This window comes from Rhineura floridana, chromosome 3 (assembly GCF_030035675.1).
Source record: "Rhineura floridana isolate rRhiFlo1 chromosome 3, rRhiFlo1.hap2, whole genome shotgun sequence".
Lineage (NCBI taxonomy): Eukaryota > Metazoa > Chordata > Lepidosauria > Squamata > Rhineuridae > Rhineura > Rhineura floridana.
This window is the reverse complement of record NC_084482.1, coordinates 226,949,775-226,961,228: the sequence shown is the minus strand read 5'-3', so window position 1 is coordinate 226,961,228 and position 11,454 is coordinate 226,949,775. Positions and strand designations below refer to the sequence as shown.

The 11,454-nt window shown below is 45.2% G+C and overlaps 1 protein-coding gene across 2 annotated transcripts in view; it reads left to right on the top strand.

The window, feature by feature from the left end:
- LOC133381821 (zinc finger protein 883-like) overlaps nt 1-11,454 on the top strand; it is a 29,450-nt gene that overhangs the window by 2,089 nt on the left and 15,907 nt on the right. Inside the window, exons 2-5 of one of the 2 annotated variants that reach the window (XM_061621306.1) lie at nt 6,353-6,430; nt 7,469-7,552; nt 8,129-8,212; nt 9,651-9,731. In XM_061621306.1, coding sequence (XP_061477290.1) covers nt 6,353-6,430; nt 7,469-7,552; nt 8,129-8,212; nt 9,651-9,731 — 327 coding nt within the window. Of the gene's footprint in view, nt 1-6,352; nt 6,431-7,468; nt 7,553-8,128; nt 8,213-9,650; nt 9,732-11,454 lie in introns of those variants that run through there. The other variant, XM_061621307.1, reaches the window with a different exon arrangement.

The window sequence follows — 11,454 nt, the reverse complement described above, 5'->3', positions numbered from 1 at the left end:
GGGATTTGAACCCTGGTCTCCTAGGTCGTAGTCCAACACTGACCTGGGGGAGGGGCGGGGAGGGGAGGGGAGGGGAGGGGAGGGGGAGGAGATTAGTTGGGTGGGCACTGGGCAGAGGGGAAGCCCCTTTCCTTTCCTAAAGGAAAACCTTGTGAACATTATCATTGCTTTTCAGCAATTCCCCCACCTTTTTATTCTACACCAGGCACATGTAGCCTCCCACCCAAATTTCAACCAAAGCTGTCCCTGGCCACATCCACACCAGGCCTTTATTTCACTTTGGACAGGCATGGCTTCTCCCAAAGAATCCTGGGAAGTGTAGTTAGTGAAGGGTGCTGAGAGTTGCTAGGAGACGCCCTGTTCCCCTCAAAGACCTTCAATCAGAGTGGCTGGCTGTTAAACCACTCTGGTCATTGAAGCTCTGTCAGGGGAATAGGAGTCTCCTCTCAGCACCCTTCACAAACTACACTTCCCAGGATTCTCTGGGGGAAGCCATGACTGTGCTCCCTGATTAGCCAAGCTCAGCAGCTTTGAACTTTCTATTCCCTCTAACTGTTTTGTGTATCACCATGAAAATTCAGAAGGTTGTTAAGCAAGCGTTTCTGAGTTCAGGACTATAAGTTCTGTAAGGTGTTGTTTTGAAATGAGCTTATGGGAAGCATCAGAATGGCATGGGGGGTATTTTCCAATGAACATTGCGGAATGTGAAAAATCCACGCTGGCTATAGTATACAGCCACTCTTGTGGCTGTATAGTGAAGTTGAAGACACAATTCAGTAGAAAAGAAAATAATGCTGCGAAAAACAGCATTTTTGGCCCATGTCCAGCCCATGACCGCCTCCAGAACCGGGTTCAGGACTTGCCCTGCCTTTCCTGTACTGACAGAATAGAGCGATGGAGCTGAGGGCACGCTGGAGACACCTTGCTCTAAACCCCCTGAGCTGCAAACTGGAGAAAACGCAGGAAATCAGAATTTCAAATAAGATAAATAATTTTAAAGTGTAAGGTCACCTTTTCAAGTAAGCATAGCAGGGATTGCAGCCTTGCTTTAAATTCCGGTTTAAGACTCGGTTATGATTTGTATATGCAAAGGGGCCCAGCAGTGAAGGCAGAAATGTGTTGGGGAGAGTGTCGCCCCCCCCTTTCTCAATTGCCGCCTGGCTCCAGAAATAATGAACTGGCATCAGGAACAACCAGAGAATCTTCCACAGTGCAAATGCAAAGCAATGTGTGGAACATGGCAATGATCCTTTCCCCCTCCTGGAGATGGCACGGACTGGGCCAAGGATCCTCTGTGTGCAAAGCAGGCCCTCCCCCTTGAGCTGCAGCCCCCCCCAAGTCAGGAGAGCCCAGAGGTCCATTGCCAAAACAGCATCCCTGCAGCACAGGGTTGAACGGCACAAATACTAAATTCCTACTTTCAACATTTAGCAGTAAGGACATAAGGACAGTAAGTGCCCTTACCTAGAGAGGCCACCATCTCAAAATTCTCCTCCATGACTTCCCTGTGCAGAGCTCTTTGGTCCGGATCCAGCAGAGCCCATTCCTCCTCTGTGAAGTCCACGGCCACCTCCTCAAAGGTCACCAGAATCTGGGAGATGAAGAAGGAGGAGGTGTCATTTCTTGGACGTGCACCATTTCCTCCGTCTGAAAGGCGAAGGAGTAAGAGGGCACTCGCATGTGGGCATTTATCTGCCCCCTTTCCCCTGAATACCAGTTGCTGGGAACCACACTTCAGGTCCTGCTCTCAAGCCTTCCATTGGGGCATCTGGTCGGCCACTCAGAGGACAGGACGGTGGCCTAGATGGGCCATTGGCCTGATCCACCAGGCTCCTCTCCTGCAGGCACCCTGCCCACCCCCTCCGCCTCTCCGCGATGATCTTTCTCTTACCTGAGGGGGCAGCCCGGCAGCTCCTGCCACTCCACCCCAAACAAGGGGTGGCCCAGGAGGTGCCTCTGAGGCCATGGCGCTGCCCGCAGGGGAGACGCAGGAGGAGGAGGAGGGCGCGCAAACTCGGCTGCCTCTTGGCCTGTCCCAGCTGTTGCCACAATGCACTTCGCAGAAGGGAGCAGCTCCCAGGTGCCTGGAGGGGACAGACGAGGGACGGGAGGGATTTCATCCTTTGTGCAGATTGGGGTTTGAGGGGCTTTTAAAGCTTCTGCGGAGAGGTAGGTAAGTAGGCAGGTAAATACATACATAAATGGCATATTTCTTTCCTCTGTTCATTTCCTCTCTGCTGAGTTTCCCTCGGGATACTTGACCTCGAAAAGGCCTTACGTTTTATTTATTTATTTTTATTTATTTAATTTGTATCCCGCCCTTCTTCCCAGAGGGAGCCCACGGCGGCAAGTAAAGCACTAAAAACACTTTAAAACATCATAAAAACAGATCTTAAAACACACCAAAACAAAACAGCATTGAAAACATTTTAAAAAAAGAAAACCTTAAAAAAGGGTTAAAAACATTGTTAAAAAACCACACATATTAAACAATGTAGGCCCTAACTCTACGTCAGACCCCTCCCCATTTCTGCCAGACGGTTTTCCGGCCCCTTCTTGCCCCCTCTGGCACCCCCTCCAATCCAGCCCTCACTCTGCCCCTCCCCTCTTGTCTCCCCTTCCTGGCCAACCCAGCAGGGCCGGTCCTGGCGTGTTCAGTGCCCCCCTGCAAATTATAAATCGGCACCCTTACCTTTTATAATTGAACTGCTAATATCGATAATCGAAGTACAGCTCAAGAAGAAGAAAGCAATCATAATGCCAAAATACAGTAGGGCCCCGCTTCCCGGCGCTTCGCTAATGGGTGGCTTTCATTCCCTGTTTTAAAGCCGGTTTTGCCACTTTTGCGGCATTTTCGCACGACGTGCCCCATTATACTCAATGGGGTTCCGCTTTACGGTGATTTCCGCTTTACGGCGCGGGTCCAGAACAGAACCTGCCATATAAGCGGGGCCTGCCTGTACAATTTAAATAATATCACAGAAGAATAGAAAGATCAAATAAGGAACAGATTTGAGGCTTTAAACTTAGTTGATAGAGAACAAGAAGAAAAGCTATGGATTGAAGTCCGAGAGATAATCAGGTAAGAATGCAAAAAGACAATACTTCTAGTTAAAAAGAGAGGAAGACCTCAAGGGAGGACTGACAAAACTCTTTAAATGGTTAAAGATAAAAAGAAAGCAAAAGGAGACAGAAACACGATCACAACCCTAAATGCAACAATACAGCGACTAGTACATAGGGACAAAGAGAACTATTACAATAGTTATTGTAAAGAAATAGGACAACAAAAAAGGCAGAACAAGAGCCCTATTCCAAAAGATTAGAGAAATGAAAGGGAAGTTTAAACCAAGAGTACCCCCACATAGCCATGAAGCTGGCTGGGTGACCTTGGGCCAGTCACTGCCTCTCAGCCTCATGAAAATCATCTTCATAGGGTCGCCGCACGTCGGAATTGACTTCAAGTCAGTACATTTACATTCAGGGTTGTTGAATAATCAACAGGGGAACAAGCTGACTGACCAAGACAAAACAAAAGATGGAAGCAATACACTGAAGAACTCTGTAAAAGAGATGTAAGGATGACAGATTCATTCATGGAGGAACCGTATGATGAAGAACCAGAAATTTTAGAATGCGAGGTGAAAGCTGCTCTTAAAATACTTGGAAGAAACAAATCACCAGGAACGGATGGCATACCAATAGAGTTGCTACAAGCTACTGAGACTGAATCTGTCCAAAGTTTGACAAAAATGTCTCAAGAAATATGGAAAACTAAACAATGGCCCACCGACTGGAAGCGTTCAATATACATCCCAATTCCAAAGAAAGGGGATCCCAGAGAATGCAGTAATTATCAAACTATTGCTCAATATTCTACAACAAAGGCCATATATACATATATATATATACATATACATATACATATATATATACATATACATATATATACATATATATATATGTATATATATATATATGCATGTATATATATATATATGCATGTATATATATATACATGTATATATATATATACATGGAGAGAGAAATGCCAGACGTCCAAGCTGGATTTAGAAAGGGAAGAGACACCACAGATCATATAGCAAACATATGTTGGATAATGGAACAGACCAAGGAATTTCAGAAAGAAATCACCCTGCGCGTTATAGATTACAGCAAAACTTTAGATTGTGTAGATCATGAAAAACGATGGGATGCTTTAAAAGAAATGGGGGTGCCACAGCATCTGATTGTTGTGATGCGCAACCTATACTCTGGACAAGAGGCTACTGTAAGGACAGAATATGGAGAAACCAATTGGTTCCCCATTGGAAACGGTGTGAGACAAGGGTGTATTTCATCACCCTGTTTGTTTAATCCATATGCAGAATATATCATACGGAAAGCAGGATTGGACCAAGAAGAAGGTGTGAAAATTGAAGGGAGAAATATCAATAATTTAAGATATGCATACGATATAATACTCTTAGCAGAATCCAGTAATGATTTGAAACGAATGCTGATGAAAGTTAAAGAGGAAAGCACAAAAGCAGGACTACAGCTGAATGTCAAGAAGACTAAAGTAATGACAACAGAAGATTCATGTAACTTTAAAGTTGACAATGGGGATGTGACGCCCTTCCCTGGCTCTCCCTGTCAGGTTCCCACCTGCTTGTGGCTACTGCCTTTCACTAGGCACCACCAGGGACTCCACCAGTCCGGACTGTCCTTTTTTATGGTTTCTCTCTCCGCTCTAGCACAGATCTCAATAGATCCCCCTGCTAGGCAGCACCACCAGTCACGTTCTACAACCAATGTTCCCAGAGACCTTGCCTGAGTCTATCCGGTTACATTCGTGACTGCGTGCCTATGCTGTTCCCAACCCCCTTGTATCAATGCAGATAACTCATAACTCGGGGTTGCTCTGGATACTTATAATGTTATATTCTCCTCTTCACCGCTGCCACCATTTGTTACTGTTTCCCTTCAGCCTTGGTCATTACCTTACCCTCCCTTCTGGTCTGTGAAACCCCAGCCAAGGATCAGGCCTTCGGTAAACCAAAATAGTCTTTATTAAATAACAGAATTAACAAGATAACTTTGATAATGATCTACAAGCTTATGGTTTCATCTATTACTGTGATACTTGACTTATTATTAATCCGAACTCCACCTCCCTCTTTCTCCACACTCTCCTGACATACACCAACTCACACCCACCTCCAAATACCACCAAAACAACCCACACCCGTCCACCAATGTCCACACAGATTCAACTGTCATTCTTCCATTTATACTCTCAGCCATTCAAATGCTCAGCCAATCATCCAGCATTCTACTGCTCATCTACTCCCCCCTCCTCTTTCATTCCACTTACCATGTATCTTCTATACAAACAGCACTTACCATATATACATTAATACAGGATCATCACAGGGAGTCCTTCTGATTTGTTTGTGGGAATGTTATTAGACATTGCATCAAGCAATTGTTATCCCAAACTTTTGAGTGCATTTTCCCATCAGTTCTTTATGGCAAAAAGAAAGTAGGTTTCTTATGTTGGAGAACCACCTCCTGGAAGGTGGAATCAGTGTCCCAAGTCTGACTCAGAACCCTTGCCTTGAGATAAAGGAGGGAACGGTGCTATCAGGGAGAAGAATGAATGGCAGGGCAACTCTCCTTCTGTAGTGAGAGGCAGGACCTTCCTTCATAGCTGGGGGCAATGACTGTTGGAGAGGACATTTATGCTGCAAAATGCCCCCTCCAGCTTCTAAGGATTGTATGGGAACTGGGGAACTATACCATACTTAGGTGAGGTCAAGGCAGCTTGGGACTACATTTGGCCCTGGGGATTTCTTCTCCAGCCCCCCAGCCCTGATCCTGCATCCCTAAGAGCTCCCCACTTGTCCTCTATGCTCCTCAGCTCACTCACACAAGAGAGACAGAGGGACATAGCGAGGGATGGGAAAATCTCTCAATGTTGGTTCCGTTTCTCACTTTTTCCAATCTTAAATTCAGTTCTCCATATTTATGCAGGAATTTGCAATTTCTTTTAAAAAGCCTCATGAAAAATGGTTTTCACTCTCTTTGTGATGAGATGATGTTGTCCAAATGAAAACAGCTGGGTTGGCTGAGTTCCACCGTGACCTCCCCAACAGGCAGTTCAGGTTGGGCGTCATATCCAGTGAGTGCATGTTCCCAAGCTGACCCTGCTGGGACCACACGGCCCTGTCCTCTTCAGGGGGTGCAGGAGTTAACAAACAATCCCTCCTCTTAGCTGCAAATGGCTTGACTTGGAATGGCTGAATATTTTGTGGTCAAAAGTAATTGTCCTGTCTGTTTCCTTTGGAAGAATCGGAGCTCAATTCCTGTTTGGAAGATGGAGAGGATCTTCTTCTTCAGGTTCCCAAAGAGGAGGAGACCTCAGCAGGTTGGTGCTTAGCTGTGCTGTGGGGGCCCTTTTCGTCTGGGAACTGAAGCATTTTTCCATTCCTGAGTAATGTCATCCAGGGGAGAGTCACCCATCAGGCTGTGAGTTCTCCTGGTGGACATCTCGGATGGTTTTAAAAGGGGCTAAGAAAAATGGCTTCATGCCCAGTCTGTGTCTGTTGGAATTACTTTTTAAGATGTTTTTGTTTTAATATATTTTAAAGCCTGTTTTTAATGATGTGTTTGAGAGTGTTTTTAGTGTTTTTGTTTGCCACCCTGGGCTCCCACTGGGAAGAAGGGTGGGATATAAATCTAAATAAATAAATAGAAAAGAAGGCTCTCAAGGGCCACCAGTCCTGATGTTTATGGGCCAACTCCGGAATCAGGAGCAGCAGCAGGAGATGCTCTCTTGCCTTTCTCTCTGGCTTGTGGGCCTCCCATGTGTGTCTAGTTGGCGCCTGTGGGCCAGGCTGGCTCCAGGCTTTTTTGGGGGGATCTTGGGGACAGGGTATCAATGAGGCCCTTATTCCCTCCCTTTCCTCCTCAGACCGCACCCCTCCTCCCCCTTGGCCCCAGCCCTTTAATATAAGATAATATGGTGACCCGCTATAAAGAAGAAGAGAACCTTTGGCCCTCCAGATGTTGGTGAACTGCAAATTCCATCAGCTCCTGCAAGGGTGGCCAATGATTAGAGGTGATGGGAGTTCAGCAACATCTGGAGAGCCGCAGGATCCCCACACCTGGTATAATTTAATCTGCAGACCCAAATGCACTTACCTGGGAAGGTGTCCCATTGGACTGGGTGGGGCTTACTTCTGAATTGGTGCGACATTTATTGGGGTTATTTACATCCACAGTGGCAAGGGTTCTCATCCTTTTACCTCGATTCTAAATGTGGTTCTTCCTGTCCTGCTCCCAGAATTAAAAATCAAAATTCCTCCTCCTCCTAGGTTTGAGGTTGTAGAAATTGTTTGATATGGAATCCCTGACTTTTTATGTTGTGGTTAAAAGTAACTCATCTTGTCTGTTTCCTTGAAAGAACGAGACCTCGCTTTCTGTAAGGAAGAAGAAGAAAGTCTGTTTATCCAGGTCCGCAAAGAAGAGGAGGAGGAGACCTCAGCAGGTTGGTGCTTAGCTGTGCTGTGGAGTCTCTTTTGGTCTGGGAATGGAAGCATTTTTCTGTTCCTTAGTAATGTCATCGAGAGGAGAGTCACCCATCAGGCGGTGAGTTCTCCTGGTGGACATCTTGGATGGCTTGAAGGGGAGCTGGAGAAATGCATGGAAGAGAAGGCTCTCAAGGGCTACAAGTCATGATGGCTGTAGGCTTCTGTCCTTGTTTTTTTAAAAAAGATGTTTTGTTTCAAAGGTGATTTTGGTGCTTCATCATTTATTTGCCCCCCTGGATTCCCTTTGGAAGGAAGGGCAGGATATAAATTGTATTAGTATTATTAGGACTGATTGTGGGATTCCCATACACATCGATTCAGGCCCTGTGGAGATGCTGGACTAGATAGGCCTTTGGTTTGATCGAGCTCATCTCATGCTATAAAGAGGAAGGTTGGCCGTCAGGTGGAAGTTCTCCTTCCGTCCCCTGAGAGATTCCCCAAATTAAAATATCTGCTTGGCTTCCAGATCCTGACAGTCTGAAGGAGACCCAGCTAGTTTTGTACCGAAAGTAACTTGTCTGTTTCCTTGAAAGAGCTAGGCCTCATTTCCTGTTGGGAAGGAGAAGAAGATCCACTTATCCAGGGTCTCAAAGAAGAGGAGGCGGAGACATCAGCAGGTAGTGTTGTGGGGCCCTTTGTGTAACTGAAGATTCCCCACCCACCCCTCTTGTTCCTGAATAATGTCATCCAGGGCAGACTGACCCATTAGGCTACCAGTTTTTCTCATGGTTTTTCCCTCTCTATTCCTCTGCTACCTAAAAATCTCACAACATCTCATTCCTCTGAGTTTCTCTTCATCCACAGACCTTGGGTTGCGAAGGATGAAATGGTCCCATCCCAGCCAGGATTCTGGGCAGGACTGTGGACCATTGATCTTAAGAAGAGGCACCGTGGTAAATTTTGGAACGCAGGAGCCCCAAACATTCAAACCTAAAGCTTCTGTCCCAAACTTGTATATCTGGCACTTAATTTCCAAGTTAAAGACTATTAAAATCTGAATAGGTAATAGTTGCAGCAGCACCGGATTCTTCCCATTCTCTGTGGTGTGTGCAGTTTGGGTTACTCACTTTTGTTGTCAGGGACTATTTGTACCACAGACTCCTTTTTCTGTTTGTGGATCCTGCAGACTACTTGATGGCTGGTCCTTCCTTTAAGAAAGGGGGCAGACAGTCGAAGAGGGCTTCTTCATGCCTCCTTTTCCAGCGCTTGGATTTTACTTCCTTGAAGCCCAAAGTAAAAGTGAGGCCATGCATGCTCTGCAAGAGGGTCCCCATCTCGCAGTCATGCAGCTGAGGTTTTGCAAGGCTGCACTTGCCTGAAGCCAAATTCAGCATTAGTTGTAAAAATGAGCCCCTCTGAACAAAAGTGGGTCTTGCTTCTCATTAAGCCCTGCATCAAAGGGAGCTAGAAGCTTCTCAGCACAGATATTATCTGGCAAAGCCACACAGCTCAGGTTTTGCACAGGTTTTTATATGAACCCTTTTTAAACCCAAGACACATTCTACAGCGTATTTACTGGTTTATTTAAAAAATTATACCTCACTTTTCGAGGAAGGCAATGGTAAACCAACTCTGAATACTGATTAACATGAAAACCGTATTCATAGGGTCGCCATAAGTCGGGATCTATTTGAAGGCAGTCCATTTCCATTTTCTTTTCGAGGAAATTCTTCCACACAGCAGCTTACCATTTCCAATAAAAGCCAAACTTCACCGGAAAAATAATATATATGTATAAAAAACAGAATATAAGACCTAATAAGGATCATAAAAACAGTAATTAAGAATTCTTTGGGGGGGGGGACAAAAACCTTTCAACAAACTTGGAAAGCGTAACAACGTCTGGGCTTGTTTCACTTGAAAGGGAAGAGAACTCCAAAGAACTGGCTCCACAGTGCTCAAACCACGTGGCCCGAGTCGCGTGCTGTTGGCAAGGCTTCATCCCTTTGCTCTCATTCAAAATGTTTTGAGCGTTCAGATTTGATTTGGAATGCCCAAATACTTTGTGGTCAAAAATAACTAATCTTGCCTGATTTCCCTTTTTTTTTTTTAAAGAACCAGACCTCCTTTCCTGTTGGGAAGAAGGAGAAGATCTGGTGACGCAGGAACCCAAAGAAGAGGAGGAGACCTCAGCAGGTAGATTTATTTATTTATTTATTATTTAATTTATATCCTGCCATTTCTCCCAGCAGGAGCCCACATGCTTAGCTGTGTTATGGGGCCGTTTGAGGAGCTGAAGATTCTTGCTCGCCCCGTTTCTGTGTAATATCATCCGGAACAGACTGACCCATCAGGGTACAATTTCTCCTGGCCGCTTTGCCCTCCCTTCTCCTCTTCATCCAACATCTCACAATATTTCCCTCCTTGGAGTTTCTCTACAGCAGCAGACCTTTGGTTGTGAAGGCTGAAATGGTCCCCGCCCCTACCCCCACAGGATGTGGGGCAGGAGGGTGGGCTTGAGGCACTGTTATGGGTCAGATCACTCTAGCTGTCTGTCCTTGGGGTTCAGAAAAGCAAAATGGGACTTTGCTTTATTTTTAATCAGATTTCACAATGGAAACCGAACTCTTGGAAGGGGCAGCAGGTCCTTTGTTCAGAGGACGGGGATTTGTTTCCTCCTTCAAAAGCCTCCGTGAGAAATGGAATCCCTTTTTCTCTGTAAGGACTAGTGAGAAAATTGGCCGGCTGCCAATGCTGTTTACATTGGTTGCCAGAATTTAACACACCCAAGAGCCCAAAAAGTTTATTTAAAAAGGAAAATACAGAATAAATGATCTATTGCTTCCCAGTCCTTTTTGGTTGGAGAGCTGGTTTTTCTGCACCAGAGAGCTTCAGCTATGGGGCGGTATATAAATGCAATAAATAATAATAATAATAATAATAATAATAAGTATCCCACTTTTGCCACCATATCTGGCCTGCAAACAGTGCTTGTCTGTAGCTCTCATGGTCTTCCCATGGTTGTTTGTTCTGGTCTGGTTTCAGGTACCCTACTTCCATTGGAGTAGGTGCTGGATGTGCATCCTTCAGTCCTAGACTCTCAAGAAGGTCTTGGATCCTTCTTGCTGAATCAAAAACAAAAGATCCATCACCTTCTCTTTCAATTTGTATTCCAAGGTAGTGAGTGACATCACCCAGGCACTTCACTTCAACCTCCTTGTTGAGATGATTTACTAGCTGTTGCTTATCCATTTGATCTTGATAAGCCAACAGTAGATCATCAACATAAATCAGTAAGTAAGTCCATCTATTGTTCTTGAATCTGCTGTACAATCATGGTTCTGCTCTGCCTTGTACAAAGCCTTCCTTCAAGAGCATTTTGCTCAGTTTCTCATTCCAGACTTTGGCAGCCTGTTTAAGTCCATAGATGGATTTTTGACTTTTACACACTAGGGTTTCTTTCCCTGGAACCTCAAACCCTGGTGGTTGCTTCATGTAGATTTCCTCTTCTATTTCTCCATGCAAGAATGCTGTTTTTATATCCATGTGTTCCACCTGCATTTTCCTGTTGGCAGCATCACTCAGAAGAGTTCTGATGGTTGAGTATTTGACTACAGGAGCAAATGTTTCATGGTAGTCTTCTCCATATTTTTGAGAGTATCCTTTGGCTACTAGTCCTGCCTTGTATCTCTCAATATTTCCTTCAGCGTCTGACTTCTTTTTGAAGAAGTTGCAGCCTACAGCTTTCCTTCCTTGAGGAAGCTTGGTCAGTGCCCAAGTTTTATTTTGGTGTAGAGATTCCAGGTCTTGCTTGGCTGGCTACCTCCACCTCTCAGCTTTGAGTAAGGCTTCAATCTCTTTCCAGGTCTCTGGTTCTGGAAGTTCATCTCTTATGAGGTAAACAAGTCTCTCTGGTGGT